The sequence below is a fragment of the Pollicipes pollicipes genome, unplaced genomic scaffold (genome assembly GCF_011947565.3).
Source record: "Pollicipes pollicipes isolate AB1234 unplaced genomic scaffold, Ppol_2.1 Scaffold_5724;HRSCAF=6776_pilon_pilon_pilon, whole genome shotgun sequence".
Lineage (NCBI taxonomy): Eukaryota > Metazoa > Arthropoda > Thecostraca > Pollicipedomorpha > Pollicipedidae > Pollicipes > Pollicipes pollicipes.
The window spans coordinates 19837687-19854039 of record NW_023596746.1 but is presented as its reverse complement, the minus strand read 5'-3'; the positions used below and the strand labels follow the sequence as shown (position 1 = coordinate 19854039).

Below are 16353 nucleotides of genomic sequence, written 5' to 3'. Positions count from 1 at the left end.
GTGTGGTGTTAAAATGCATTTTCTCTTCACCGAAATTACACACCAGGTCAAGATGTCACACACCAAACAGACATATCTGTCCATATCCATCCGAACTTGTTCTGCACCCCGTCAGGCGTCAAAACCTTCCTCCACCGTCCTCAAACCATCCTCTCGTTCCATAACTGCTGTACCTTTAGAGTCTCATTTGTAGTTCAAAATACATAAAGGGACATGAATACCTGCATGCGACATAGACAGAACCACAAAAGATATGCCTCAAAACAGGGTACCAAGATAGGTACTTCACCGCAGCTTTGGGATGGCGATAACACGTACGTATGCATATAAGCAGCAACAACAAACGCAGTCGGAGCGCCAATCGATCATCCTGGGCTGCATTCATTATAGTATTCATCATCCGTCCTCCTATTCTCCACTGTATTCTGACATCCACATCTGCAGCCCTTTGTCACCAAACCTCTTTCAGGTCTCACATGTATGCAAACGTCTTGCTGTGCTCTGTGCAGTTTTTGATCTCTGGGCCGTCTCTGTCCAGCTCATCCAGGAAGGCCTATAATTATTTACAGTACCACCTGCAGTTTGGACGCAAGCCGACACACATAGGCGTCTGCAGCACAACATTACCCCGTTTTTCTTGTTTGGGTTGCATCGTGTACTAGATGAAAGTCACAAAATTTGAGGGCTTTCTAGACTGTTGGAACAGAAAAGCATTATCCTCTACGCAACGACCGCTAAGAACTTATGGTGCCTACGAGCCATTTAAAGGGAGATACCCTCTACATCTTTCAACAATGGCGATGACCACACGGTGATGTAATAATCCAGCGGTCCCGTGAAATTTTCTCACGTCCGTGGCTTTTCCACGAACACCATTTTGAAAAACGAACATTCGGTAACTGGAAGGCTTTCAACGCATTGTGAAATGGTCACATCCAGGTTTCTTGTAACCACAAATCTGTGGTGTGTCACCGAGGTCAACAGCGAAGTCATGCTTTAGGCCCGTACGCATCTTTGGCGCGCGTGACGTGGAACATAGTCAATACGGGTGTAGTATGAAAGCTCGTCGACCAACAAATACGACGCTGACATTGCCATTGCTGTTAAGGCTGCCCCTGTGGCTTACGCTGCCCACGGCTACGCTGCCCCGGCCGCCGTTGCCGTCAAGGCTGCCCCCGCCGCCATTGCTGTTAAGGCTGCCCCTGTGGCTTACGCTGCCCACGGCTACGCTGCCCCGGCCGCCGTTGCTGTCAAGGCTGCCCCCGCCGCCATTGCTGTTAAGGCTGCCCCTGTGGCTTACGCTGCCCCCGGCTACGCTGCCCCGGCCGCCGTCGCCGTCAAGGCTGTCCCCGCCGCTGTGGAGCTCAAGTCTGGCTACCTTGCCCCCGCTCAGGCTTGGTAATTTCTCCCTTCCCTATGCCACACAATCAGAGTTGCAATGCAGCACATTGGTGGGAAGGTTGAAGCTGTTGTGATCATCTTTCTCAACATATTTCCATTTCCAGTCGTCTCCGTGGTTAAGAGCATTGGGTTGTGGTTTCGCGGCGCCTGAATAATTTTGCAACCTCTCTTTATACCTCAGACAGTTAAGGTCGAACCTGAGGTAACGCTTATGCCGAAAGATATCGATAACTAAGAAACCCCCAGATCGTTGCATTGCAAGGATATTCATGAAAAGTGCTTTTTAAAAACGTTTTCCAGTAGAGACTGGGTAACAACCGCTTTATGCACACAGTAGCGTTTAGATTTTATTAATTGTATGCCTGTTTCGAGAAGTTATATTGAACATTTGAGATTGTTTTCAGAATAAATCCTAAAGTCAGTAGCACCCTTACGTCAATGAATGGCAAAATGGCCTGACGCTATCAGGTAATTTGTTGAGAATAAACGTTTTTAGCATCCAATGCTATTGTGCCTTCAAAATATTGGACGCATTTGGAGTGGAAGTATTTTCAAACGTGACTTGACAATTTAGCATCACAAGATACAGTCTCGGAGCTGCGTCGAGTAGTATGGACAACTCGATTTCCAAAAAATGATCCTCGTGCTTTTTTACCGTTTGGACGGCAAATTAACCTTAGTAAATTGGGTTGACTATATGCGTTGCTTTTTTAAAAGCCCCAGTCGAATCACGGCGTCATGATGCATCGGCCATTGCCTTTTAAGGAGCACTGAAAATAATCCATTGTTAAGCTTTAGTTACAAACAGTGCCGAAAATAGCAAAATTATTAACGCTTTGCATCGACTCAACCGGAATAAGCGACAAATCCAAACAAAAAGTTTGTGGGTGTAAGGTAAATATTTGACTTCGTCACAAAGTTTCCTCTTATGAAGCCTATAACTGAGTCACGTTGATCAACTCTTATGGTATGACTATGATTGTCTAAAAAAGGATCCTACAGTCTTGTCTGGCGCATGAGCCCGGGGGAGCGGAGGGCTGATCCGCGAAACATGACGCAACCTATCCCAAAATACGCCAATCAGGTGTGCAGTTACCTGTTTAGTTCGGGATGGAAGATGCTAGAGCCCCCGATCTAAGCATACGAAGTTCATCAAATCCGGAAGAAACGCGTGCGCCAGGGCATTTTAGGGGAAGGTTCCCTCTTTTCCCCTGTTCAGCATCCCGCTAGCCTAACTCATTTTGCGAAGCCACGCCGCTGACATGGGCGACATGCCTCTTCCCAGATTTAGCCCGCTCTCCCCTCAAATTGTGGTGGGGGGGGGGGGGCTGAGCACAGGTAGGGGAGGGGACAGCCCCTCCCCTACATGTGCTCCTGTCTGTGCTCCCCGCTCCCGAATTGAATGGGGAAACTAAACCCCTGGGCCGGGTTCTTGCGACTACTACGGTGCGTCAGCAGCCTTTCGTGTCTTAAAATAGCAGTCCGCCTAAGCGTAGGGAACGCTACCTCGGATCATCTCGCTAACTTTCCGTGAAATGTCCGTGCCTCTTGTCGCTCAGGACATTGCGTCTTATTGCACTATCGGCGAAAAAGTCAACAAGGCCAAGATATTAACCAAGCTTGGTATTCATCAAACTGCAAGGCAAAGCCGCGTTCAAAGTCGCACTGTGTTGAAAGTCGCCGCACGCCTCATATCGGTCGCATCGCAGAAATTGAAACATGCCCTCAATGCCAGATGAAGTTTCGTATCTTGATCATTTGCAGTATTTTCCACTGGCTGGTATGGGACACTGCGAGTTCACTGGCGAAGACTGAGAATCCGCAGACCGGGCAGGCCATCGTAAGTACATTGGTTTGTCGCCACCGTTTTCTGGAGTTGGACGGCACGAGTAGGACGGACAGACGGCAACTACAATTGCATTTGACCAACTGGCGACTTGAAAATAGTAGGAAGTCGCGTTGACGTATGTCTCTGAAATCGTATTTGCCTCTAGATGGTAGTACCTGAATGTTGGTTTCCATTAGCGAAACCTGTAATGACGTAGAACGTGGAACCAACACGTAGCGGTAACGTGGAACAATCACATTTTCCTAGAGCCTGGTGCAGTCGAATGACATGACACAATACTTGTTTCCCTTCTCAGTGTATAATAGGCCGACATGAACTGGTGCGTATCAACTGACCAGCCTTACCATGCGTCTAAAACCGTACACCCGCAGCCCTCAGCTGAAAGCAAAACAAAAAACAAAAAACATCGACATAATGGCTGCCGCCATCGCTGCGTTCGCCAGCTGCTGTCAGCGCTGACAAATGACATCCTCGAAGAGCCATTAGCTGGAGCTAACGATACCTTCTCAATGATGTCGATGTGTTTGGTATTGAATATTGTTTGGGGGGTGCCCGATAACTTCATTCTTTTATATATCTGTCAAAAAGGCCTCCTAGTGGTGTGTGACGAAGTGCATGACCATGGAAGCCTCATGTAAGGAAGTGCAGCGTGTTCTAAACTACTGTTTCTTTACCGTCACTAAAACGATCAATCAAAGCCATTTATGGCACAAAGCGTTGCGCAAAACTAGAACCTGTACATGTTTGTCCCCAAAATAGCCCACCAAGTCAGGACGTTTAAGCCTCCCTGATCATATCCAAACGATTTTTTCTGTACCACAGCCAAAGCTACCTCCATTTGTCATCACACCATCCCTACCACACCAAAAATGCCCTGTCTGCAGGATTTACAATCCGGCTCAACAGCAATGTCGTTACCTACATGATTATACCCGATGAAGCCAAAGCCTGAAAGCTAAGCTTTTAAAATAGGGTACCCTGACCGTTAACAGACCATAGCTCTAAACTGATCGATCAAATTGATCGCGGACACCTTTCAAACAACAGTAGACAGAGCTGGAGTGTCAAAATGTCATCCTATGTCGCATCCATTAAAAGTTGCATCATCCGCCTTCCCTTTTCCTCGCCCTGTCCTGACCTCTGCATCTGCAATTCTTGGCCAAATTGCTTTACCTGTTTATGTTAATGCATTGTCATTTCCCTGTGTTTATCTTCAAGTTAATACGTGGCTTGTGATGTTTTCGCGCATCACTGAAGTAAGATCGATCTGTTCCAAAACGGAACATATCTTTCAGACGATCTTGTTCGTCCTTTGGTGTTGATAGAATACAGTTGCACAGGCAGGAGAAATGCAACTGCAAGAATAGGACACAAATTGCGTGTCACAAACGAGTGCGCATGCAACAAAAATTTCACTCTTGGTGCTTTTGGATGCTGGACGGTATTTTTGATATCGGTCTAGTCCAATCCCTGGCTATAATCCGGTGCATGCATCCAAAATTATTGGTCCACAAATTTGGAAAGTTTGGAAATCCACAAGTTGGGAATACTATTGACATAAATTAGCGAATGCTGTTGAAAATTTCATTTATTGCGTTTAGTAAGTTTTGATCTTGATTGCTTGCACAAAATCTTATACAATTAGATCATGGCGTTATGATATTCCATTCTGGCCTCAAATGAATTATAGAGCCTTGTGCAGTCGAATCCCTGGCTATTACCCGGCTCACGCATCTACAACTCTCGGTCCGTAATAATACAAAGTTGAACACACTCGCAAGGACATGCCTTAGGAAAAATGCGTCCGCTTTCGATGTCCTGAGAAAAGGACATGTACATCATGCGGGTGATGTCACTTATCTATGTAACTCATGCATTAGCTCATCAGCATTCCTCTGAGCTGTCGTTTATAAACACGGGTCAGCCGGAAAGTCTTAGTAACTGGTTTAGCGCCGAGTGTGACCGTTTGTGCAAACACATGTGGGAAGCGTAGCACCGTGTGTTTTTCACTGAAGAGACGAATGTATATCCTATAGTAGTGACGAACCCACTTGTTCATAATTTGCGCTGGAGCCCCAGGTACAGCGGCACTGTTCCCAATAACTGCTCGAATCGCAGGTTGATAAGTCGAAAGGTTTCAAAACTCGTGCAGTACAGAATAACTTTGTAATACAAGAGTATGGCGGATGCTGTCGCTGATTGCAGTTGAAGTTTGCTTGTCAGTCAGTGGCTGCTAATCGGCTGCCCGCTGATCGAGGGATCCAAGTACGGCACACCAAGACACCAAATGTGCCGGCATGAATGGACGGCGGCAGTCAAACGGACATAAGCTGACGCGAGCGCACATATGGGCACGCTGTTGGAGTAGGCCACCACGGTGCCAGCTGTCGTTGTTGGCGGCTTCCTGAAGGAGGCATATCCCGGAAAAGTGGTCGTTGCTGGCGCTGGCGAACAGGAAGTCACTGACGCTGGCCACGGTCAACGGCTCCAACCAAGGCGACGGTCCTGGCACACCCGCGATGCCGAAGAGTTATGAAGGAACGGTAGCAAATGCGCATGATTGAAAAAACGGAGCTGGAGTGGAATGGAAACGCAAGATGCATGAGCCTGAGCACAAAAGGAGGCACGCTAAGTGAGCATGCGGGCAGCCTTCTGCTTTCTTGCCGCAATACTTGTGAAACCCAATGCGAATTATCCAGCCTTCTTTCGCTCAGTGGCTGAACGGAACACCGACACGTGTTGCCAGTTGACAGTATTTAAAGGGAGTATGACACCATTTTTGGTTATGCCACTTATTGTTGGACCAGACTCGTCCGATTTGATCGGTGAGACCAGTTTTCTCAGAATCCTTCTGAATAGCTCAGAATTTGTATTTGAAATGGCCGCTCTTGCGGAAGAAATCTCATTGGACTCCCTGCTCACCGCTACGAAAGTAATGCGTTTCATTTGCCTTGCTTTTTCCAACGCGTGTGTTCTGTAATGTTAACAACATATTAAGGTGTTAGATTACAGGGAATGTTTCAAATTTGAAGATACTGAAGCGGGCATCAAGTGTGATGAATCAAGCTTACTTACAACTATTGATGTATTTTTCAAGTGGAAAAGACCGCTCTTGACAACACGATTCTCTGTTTAATAAGTTCCTCAATGCGCCATGGATTGATTACGTCATCGCACTATGTACGACATTCATTGAGAGACAGTTGATGGCCGTCATGTCTGGAAATTACACTTACGATTGCCAGATATGAACTCCACGACAATTACATTTTTCTCGGCCTTGATTGCTGCATGGCTTATGGAATGACAGGATTTAAATGGCGTTGTTGTGGCGGACGAATGCCAAGACGACTTTGGAATACTCTTTCCGGTATACCTTTTCCCATTCTCGCAGACGTATAGCTCAAAAACTAGGGGAGGCTAAGATCTTAAGAAGGGTTGGGTTGTAAACGGCACCGAAAGGTCTTCAGGATGGCTATTTTGGTTCAAAACCCAATGTCAATAAAGATTACTCCTTTGAAATGCTACGTAAGCTTGAAACACGCTGTTTGAAAACCACAGATTAAGACCTTAGGCCATTATCCCGCATATTCAACGAAACGTTATGCAATTGCTTTGATATCTCCCCTATGACATTTACCACAGCGGCTCTTTTCAAAGCATACTTTAGCTTTGGGAAACGGGATAGTGTATGGCTTATAGTGATGGACTGGTGCAAACTTCAACCAATGTGCTTCTCGGTAACTGACCCGCCGCGCCAATCACGACCGTTAGTTTGTACTGACGTCATTCACACCAGTAAAGGTGCCACTTCTAACCCGCCGACCCGCAATGTGCGGGTTAAAATAACTCAAAAGTGGCACTTCCAAACCAAACAGCTGGCAAGGACCTTCAGGCGATTCTGCCACCGTCGTGGGGACGACGGTTGTCATGACGACGTCAGTTGCGACAACTACAGCTATTGCGGACTCTGGGTACCCTCTAGAGCTGCCAATAAATGAAGAACAGTGCTGTTAGAAAGCTTAGACAGGGTATTTTGGACTCGAAAACAAGCAACAAGTTTACCCTTATTTTTTCTTGATGGTGCTGCAGTGGCCCTACTGCGGTACGATGAGACAATTGGTTCTGGGGTTTCACCATCGCGTGTTTTTGAAGCTTGCTCCAAAAGGTCCGACAACAGTGGTTATTTGTCGTTTGCATTTATAGGAGTTGGACTGCCCTGATATGAGGTACGTGATGCAGTTGGAGCCAATCATTTCCTAAACTGTGTCTCAAATTGGGCAGGGGACACGGTCGGCGCTCATTTTGAGTCGCGCATCGAGAGCGTTGGTAGCGCTGCCCACGGACGTAGTCGTTTTAAGGACCAGGCTGGCTTATATTTTTAGGGTGTGTTGCACTTGCGTGTGCGGTGTATTTTTACAGTCAGTGATGTGGAATACTGAAAACCACGCTATGGATTTTTCTGAAATGTCTGATTGATTGTTCGGAGCGAGACCCACTGTACACAGAAAACAAAATTCCCGTCGGTCGTGCATACAGAAACACTTGGAAATACGCATTATTTTGAGCGCGAAATTCCTCAAGTTCATACTGCTGAGACCTTTTATAAGCAGTCGACACCAAAACAGCATTGAAATTCTCTGCTTGCGTGTGAACCAATGACGACAGTCATGGGTTCTTAGCTTCGCCCGCCTCTCACCTTAGCGGAAAAGAGCGGTACAGCGGTTTGACGAAAACTGTATCTCCAGTTTCCCACATGCGCACCTTAAGTACCGCACCATCGGCACCCACACAAAATGGGCAGAGTTAGACGGCAAGAACAGCATGCTAATGCTGAGCTTCGTAGCAGAAATCTGCATTACCCCTGCGCAAATCACTGCCACAAAACGCCACGATGATGGAGATGGAAGTATATTGAGGAAGATGATCACAACATGGTAGGGCACCACACACTGACACCACTCTTACACCTACAGTCCTCGCCGTACGAGCCGACGCGCGTCAAACCAACCAACCCTCGCGCTGGGCTGCAACACCAACCGCGTGACGCACTTGTCCATCAATTTACCAGGCGTGGACGGCCGGTTTGTCGGACTTGATCTCCGCAGCAGCGGGGCAGCCTTGAGGGCAATGGCAGCAGGGGCAGCGTAGCCGTGAGCAGCGTAGGCAACAGGGGCGGCCTTAACGGCAACACTGGCGGGGGCAGCCTTGACGGCAACAGCGGCCGGGGCAGCGAAGCCGTGGGCAGCGTAGGCCACGGGGGCAGCCTTAACGGCTACGGCGGCGTGAGCAGCCTTGACGGCAACAGCGGCCGGGGCAGCGAAGCCGTGGGCAGCGTAGGCCACGGGGGCGGTCTTGACGGCAACGGTGGCGGGGGCAGCCTTGACGGCAACAGCAGCCGGGGCAGCGAAGCCATGGGCAGCGTAGGCCACGGGGGCAGCCTTAACGGCTACGGCGGCGGGGGCAGCCTTGACGGCAACAGCGGCCGGGGCAGCGTAGCCGTGGGCAGCGTAGGCCACAGGGGCAGCCTTAACGGCAACGGCGGGAGCAGCCTTGACAGCAACGGCGGCCGGGGCAGCCTGGACCACAGGGGCGGCGTAGGCGGCCGGGGCGTAAACGCGCTTCCTCACCTCCACGGGGGCCGTGTGCACGGGGGTGGGCACGGCGTACGGCTCAGGCACATCGTAAGGCACATCGTACGGCTGGGGCACGTGGTTGATGGTCTTGACCTCAGCGGCGTACTTTTGCACGCTGACGGTGGCCGGGTTGGTGACGGTCTTGCCAACCAGGGTCCTGGGGGCAGCGATGACCGGGGCAGCAATGGCCGGCTTGTGGATGCTCGTGGTATATCCAGTGACGACCTGCTCGTCAGCGTAGTGGACCGTCTTGGTGACGGGGATCTCGACCTCCTGACGGACGATGGCGGGGGCGGCGGCGGCGTAGGTGACGGCGGGGGCAGCCACAGCCACAGCCGGGGCAGCCTTCACAGCCACAGCGGCATGGCTGGCATATGCCACCGGAGCAGCAGCAGCCTTGACCTCTTCCACCTTAATAGTCTTGAGCTCCACAGGGGCAGCAGCCTTCACAGCCACAGCAGCGGGGGCAGCGTAGCCGTGGGCAGCATAGCCGTGGGCAGCGTAGCCCACGGGAGCGGCGATGGCACCAGCGGAGTAGGTCAGAGCAGCATGGCTTGCGGCCACAGGGGCGGCTTTGACCTCATCCACCTTGATGGTCTTGAAGTGCGCGGGGGCGGCAGCCTTCACAGCCACAGCGGCGGGGGCAGCGAAGCCGTGGGCAGCATAGCCGTGGGCAGCATAGCCAAGAGGAGCGGCGATGGCGCCAGTCGAGTAGGTCACAGCAGCGTGGTTCGAGGTCAGAGGAGCAGCCTTAACCTCATCCACCTTGATGGTCTTGAGCTTTAAGGGGGCAGCAGCCTTCACAGCCACAGCTGCGGGGGCAGCGAAGCCGTGGGCAGCATAGCCGTGGGCAGCATAGCCAAGAGGAGCGGCGATGGCGCCAGCTGGGTAGGTCCCAGCAGCGTGGTTCGCGGTCACAGGAGTGGACTTGACCTCATCCACCTTGATGGTCTTGAGCTCGACGGGGGCAGCGATGGCACCCAGGCCAGCGGGGAAAGCAGCACTCCTGAGGTTGGCATAGTTGCCGGGGGCAGCTGAGCCCACCACAGCTAGTGCAGCAATCACCACCTGGAATCGGGCAACCATTTTCACATGTTAAGATATAGCAAATTTCACCCCACCCGCTTGAAGCACCCTCTCGCGGTCGTATTTACTCAGAAAATATAAGTAATAGGTCATTTCAGGAGGTAGCATGAAAATAGCGTTTCGTTTTAACAGCAGGAAATGAATGGTGTCACATTTCAATCGGCGCGGGAGACTGTTGGAACACTTACGAGGCCCTTCATGTTGTGATCTGACAGAAATCTCCGACTGGACATCGTTGGGATGGACGTCGGCGTTTATATACCGGCCGGCGGCGGGCCGTCCTTGCGGGGGAGCCGGCTGGCCGGCCGGCGGGCGAGTTGGACACACGCCTCCGGTCACGGTGAGGACCCCGCCCCGTGCGCACTCCCGCCGCGTCACGCGTCAGTTCGCGACGCACCGCGGTGCGACGACCACCAGCCGGCCGCCACCGGTATGGATGTAATTGCGTCTCTAGATTAAGGACGGGGAACAATTCGGGGTGGGGGGGAGGAGGTCAAGCTGGCGCTTTTGACAGGGGAAAACCTGACCTGCTCATGACATTTCAATGGAAAAAAGCGAAAAACGTGCTCTCCATGGACAAAACTGGGGGAACAAAATGAAGCTTTGTACAATTTGTTATGGCATATCCCCCCACCAGAGCCGTCCCCGGGATGGTTTCGGATCGATCGGGGTGGTCCAAGCGTAGACGCGATTAGCGCCGGGAAAACTGCCCTGTTCGGATCGCGGGATCCTGGCTCGGATAATGATGTATGAGAACACGATGAACGGGTAAGACTGTTCGTGTGTCAGTCCGTTCAAGCGTTGCATAATTAGCCCGCTAAAGCTTTTCAGAAGACAATCCGGTTCGAAAAAAAGATATCGGTATTTCACACGCGCACCGCCAGGCATCTCAACATTGTTTGCTTTCGGATCAGAAAACCATAATCTCAGAACCTCAGTCTCGGAACTATGGACATCTAGGAGGGATTGAAACAGTCATAAACATCCAGTTTGCAGGGTGTGTGTTCAATGGCTCCGATGAGGACGGTGAGAGATACGATAAATAGTATTCAGCATATGACCAAAGCATCACATACGCCTTCCTCTCATCATGCTGACTCTAACAAGATGCGGTTTGGTAGTTTACCGTCAACTGTTCTCGAGTTATTAGCGGCCAAACGACAGAGATCTGTTGTGGGCTTATCATGGGATATGCAGACTTCAAGAACGCTTGTTAAAATGTAGTTCATCGTTACTGGAGTCTCGAAACAGGACATCGTAGAACACTGAGGTATTGATCCGAACTTACTTGATTGAGCCTTCAAGCGCTTCACGTTCTTGCTTCAGTTGTTTTAGCCGTGGTTGTATTTCCAGCATGAGATCGATTGCAGTCACGATGGTGCACCAGGACGAGGAAGCGTCGATCCACGCAGACTCCGGGGTGAACTTGAGGAATAAATCAATAGTGCAGTAATGCTCGCCTTGCTGCAAAGGTAACACAGTCCAAATCTGCCACAATCGATGCATGGTTGTGTAGCTGCCAAAGTTAAAGAAGTAAATCCGCCTTGTTAAATGAGTGGCGTCATATCTTAAAGATGTATTAGGGCTTGATTGTCCTCGCACACGAGCTATGACTATTTCCCTGGCTGACTAACAAGACTTAAAGCGAAACCTGTACCAGCGAGCTTTATTTACACTTATTCAAGTTTTGTTCATTGATTAATGGTCATCAAAATGAGCCATCTTGATACGATATCATTAAGATGAGACCTTTAGCATCCTTAACAAACACTTATTCTGCGGAAATCTCACCATAAATGTGCTACGCGGCTCGCATGTCTTGATTCGGACAGCTTACCCATCGCACTCATGTCTCGTATAAAACTGAACTTCTAACATCAAGACTGGTCAAGCCAGTCGACAGCCAGATACCAATTAAGGCAAGTTTTCCCTGTTACTGAGGAATTTGGCCATGGCCGAGCGGTGAGATGGCCCTGGCCGTGGGCAGTTGGAGGCATCGGCAGTCGGCCTCGTGGCGGCGCGAGCCGAGGAGGCTGTGTCGCGGAAGAAACACTGTGGCTGGGGCCGCTCACGTTTTCCGGACGCAATTTTCAGAGACGCAACTTAGGAGGAGTCATAGGTCCCCGGGCATCCGAAAATTTTAGCATCGACCGGTCCGGTGGCCCTGTCGCGGGAAGTTAAGTGAAGATTGTCACTCAGCCCAGGCGGAGCAGAGCCACTCAACCGAGGCGATTAGACGACGCTAAGCCTGAGCGCGTGCACGCCTTAAATACAGAAGATAGGCGTGCTAAGTCCACGTAGAACGGCGTTTCCAAATTTAAGGCAAAGCTTACTGTATACCAAGCCTGGACAGAGAGGACGTGAGCTATACTAGAGAGGCACTCAGGAGCTATACTAGTGCGCCTTAGTCTCAAGTGAAGGGACGCTAAAAAAACAAGCAGACCCAGCGGACGAACACGCCTAGCCTGGTGAAGCCAATCTGGTTGCTTAGTAGATGGGAAACCACCAAAACGAGTGTAGAGTCTCGCCCCACCCACGTGCAGGAGCACTTCAAAGTAGAGGGGAAGGTGAAGTTCAAGGTTAGACCTGACGAGACAGGGAAGAGGCACGTGCTTGCAAACTAGGGGGAGAGAAGAGAGAGAGTGAGAGAGAGAGAGAGAGAGAGAAGAGGAGAGAGAGAGAGAGAGAGAGAGAGAGAGAGAGAGAGAGAGAGAGAGAGAGAGAGAGAGAGAGAGAGATAGAGAGAAGAGAGAGAAGAGAAGAGAGAGAAAGAAGGAGAGAGAAGAGAGAGCGAGAGAGCGAGAGAGCGAGAGAGCGAGCGAGCGACCCGGGTCTGAGTAGTTCGCGGTCAACAAACGAATGCCACAACTAACCAAAGAGAAGGGGCGTCCCAGGGAGTGGGGGGCAGCCCATATGCGGACAATGGCTCCTCTCAGACTGATTGGGAGTTGCTCTACCTGTAAACTGCCAAAATTGGCTGTGTTTATCATATTGCGTAGATATTTCACATTATATGTAATTATTCACGCTATGTTTTAATGAATGCAACAATCAGTCCAACAAAAATTGCGATGGCAAGAGGTGGACCCCAAAACTAGGTAAATGGACGTCAGGAAGCTTAAGAAACGGCGTGCACGGCTGGAAGCTAACACCATGCTGTCCTTCTCAGGACTTACTATCCGACCAACTGATGAAGGTCGGATAACTAACTGTCCAGAACATTGTATATGGACTGCGGCTCGCACGCCAGGCGAGACGATCGTCCGAAGAATATTAATTTGTTAATAGCAATGCTGTAACTGGGTACCAAGGGGCAGAGATGTGTTAGAAATTGAGTCCGCTTGCGGGCCCATCATCGGGTCTCATTCTGAGGTCCCAGGATAGGGAGTGACGCTCTAAGAACCCCTGAGGATACAAGGCCTCGAGATGCATGTAGACAAAATAGAGCTGAAGTGAGTACGTGAAAAAGCTCAGGAGATTTCTGAAAGCTCTCAGAAGAAGAACGACTCAATAACATTTTTTGTGCTTAGTTTGGGCCTCCAAACACCAACATAACTTACGAAGCTCCACAGAAAGCCACAATGATCTGACCTTCATCGCTTTCGAACATCCTTGGATGCTCTGGTACTTTTCTTACCGTTTGGCTCTTGCTCCGCATACTCTTCAACCTGCACTTGAGATGCTTTACCTACAGCCGTAAGGTTTCCACTGGTGCTACCGTCACTGGCTGTTAAGTCTTTCATTGGCAGAAGTATTCGTGTGCACGCAACTTACCAGATTTTCCCCTGATATGCCCTGATTAACTCCAAAGTCTCCTGCAGTATATGAGCCCAGGGGCGCAAGCAGGATTCGCAGAGGAGAGGACAGCATTTAGGGCACAAGTTTTCCCAACTTGCATTGAGTTAAAATAACGTACGTATGACACATGCCACAAATTGAATGTGAATGGCACATGTCCGCTGGGGGCACAAGATCACCACACACAACGTGCGTGTGATCTTGCACTAACTCAATGTTGTTTTGTAAGCATTGCATTGACGTAGGCATTGGGCTAGCGGCCTCATAGTCGTACAACACAGGGCGCTAACCACTTTCAGCAATTCTCACCTTTAAGGTATATTTGTGTGTCGTAATTGCCCACCACCAGCATGCAAATCTTCTGAACGCGTTCCGCTCTCTGTACAAAATGGTTCAGAGGCCAAATGAACAATGCCAACTCATGTTTTTTTCTGTGCCGTTACGCAAGAACAGGTAACCAGGGAGCGCCCCTCCCTCAATCCAGCGACGCATAAAACCGTGGCGTTTAACACCAGAAAAACATAAATCAAGTCGCGGCACTCCCAGCTAGGAAGACGAAACGAAACGTAACTAGGCATGCGAAGAGGTGGTGCAGACCCGAAGGAATTGTGTTATGTAATAGGCAAGGAAAAATCATAGATGAGAAGGCTTAAAGTAGCCATTTGCCAAAGTCAGCTAATGACAGCCCGCTATAACCGCCCAGTAAGCTACAACCACTCAATTCATCGTGTTGTAAGGGTTGTACATTCGCACAAGTTGGAGGGGGCAATCATCTGGTCATTTTCGTGCTGGGTTAAGAGCTGGATGTTCAGGGAGTCCACCCAGCTAAGCGGAGCTTGTTGCTGGGAGAACTCCCGGAGCCAGCGCCGTGAATTTGGGTACATATGCATGACTTTAACTATATCGGAACTTGATTATGGAACATGAGGGAGGTCAGATATGAAGTGCGTTGGATATGTGCAGTGCAAAGGATTGCAATATTTTCAGATATGTTGGTTACGTTAATATGTATTCACGAAGTGCATGCGGATGATGCTCTGAGCGATGATTTTTGATACAGAGACATCAGATATTCTTGGAAAATATGAGACCATAATGTCGTTCCACAGCTTAGGGCCAAGGCAAGATGCTGTAAGTAGTCTATGATTACGATTAGAGAAAGGTTGCTCTAAATGTTTTACTCGCCTCATATCCATGTCATTTGATTAGTAGAGCTTGTGTATTTAATCGAATGATGCAGGGAGCTGTGAAGTTACAACTTTGTGCATGACAGTTAAGATTTGGGATTTAGCGATATCCGATAGCTTCAAAATGTTGCACCGTTTAAAGATTGGCTCTGAGCTTTTGTGAAGGGTACACATTTTTTATAAGACGCACAGCCCTTTTTTGCAAAATCACTTACCGATCTAGTTGAGAAGAATAATTTATACCACAAATCAAGCAGCAGCAGTGTGCCAGTGCAAAGGAAGAATCCAAGTGTTATAGAGTAGATGTGGCCTTGTTTTGTCAATAAAGCACTTAACCCTACTTATCATTCCAATATTTCTACTTACTATGCTTGCAACAAAATTAATGTGGCTTGTAAATTTAAGAGATTTGTCAATGATTACACAAAGGTATTTGATTTTTTTTCTTCACTAGGTGAGTTATTAATTTGCACATTTAATTGGAAATGCAAAGAAATGGTAGTCCAATGCTGTGTAAATGTTTTTGATACGTTCAGGAAAAGAAAATTAGCAGTAAACCAAGAAGTCATTAGAACCAAAAGCGTACTGGCATTGCTTTGAAGTGAAACAATACTTTGATTTTTGAAAATAATCGCAGACTCATCAACGTCAGACAGAGAAATCATGTTACTGCTGAATTTAGGCAAGTCAGTTAAGTACATTAAGGAGAGAATTGGGCCGAGAATGGATCCTTGAGGTACCCCCATTGTTACGTGTTTGATTGCTGATAGATAATTGCTAATTTTTACGTGTTGAGTTATGCCAGACAAGTAAAAAGGTATGATTCCATGAGATTTTCGTCGAATATCATATTTATTAAGTTTACGTAGAAGGTTTATGTTTACAGTGTCAAAGGCTTTTTCAAATCTAAATACAAACCAAACACATATTCTCCGTTTTCAAAAGCCTTAGAGATGGTTTCCTGGAGAAGAACAATTGGCATTTAAATACTTTTATTCATCTGAAATCCGAACTGATTTTGATGAATTCGGTGGTTTTGGTTTAGATGAAGGACGAGACTATTATAAATAGTTTTTCGAGAATTTTGGACATAAGCGGCAAAATACTGATAGGTCTGTAATAATTTACAAATTTCGAGTCCCCACTTTTAAAAATGGGTTTGGTCAGTCACATATTTTGAAAATGCCTGGAACATCCCCGGGACAAACAACTGTTGAAAATATGGAGAATTTCCTTGAGTATTACCCTATAAGATAACCTGAATATTTTGAATTCATATCGTCGACTCCAGCTCCAACGTTGTTTAGCCCAATTGATGGCAAGAATTAATTCCTGTTCATTAATGGGCGGGGGGAGGCAGATCCATTTCATTTTCTACATTTGTGATGAGCGGGGG

At 48.6% G+C, this 16353-nt stretch overlaps 1 protein-coding gene across 1 annotated transcript; it reads right to left on the bottom strand.

Annotated features, from left to right (window-relative positions):
* Positions 1 to 8145: 8145 nt before the first annotated feature.
* Positions 8146 to 10201, bottom strand: LOC119102319 (ice-structuring glycoprotein-like). The gene is made up of 2 exons (XM_037225686.1): positions 10161 to 10201; positions 8146 to 9954 (listed from the first exon to the last, which is right to left on the bottom strand). The coding sequence occupies exons 1-2, from the start codon at positions 10170 to 10172 to the stop codon at positions 8221 to 8223; spliced, it is 1746 nt and encodes a 581-aa protein (XP_037081581.1). The 5' UTR covers positions 10173 to 10201; the 3' UTR covers positions 8146 to 8220.
* Positions 10202 to 16353: the final 6152 nt, after the last annotated feature.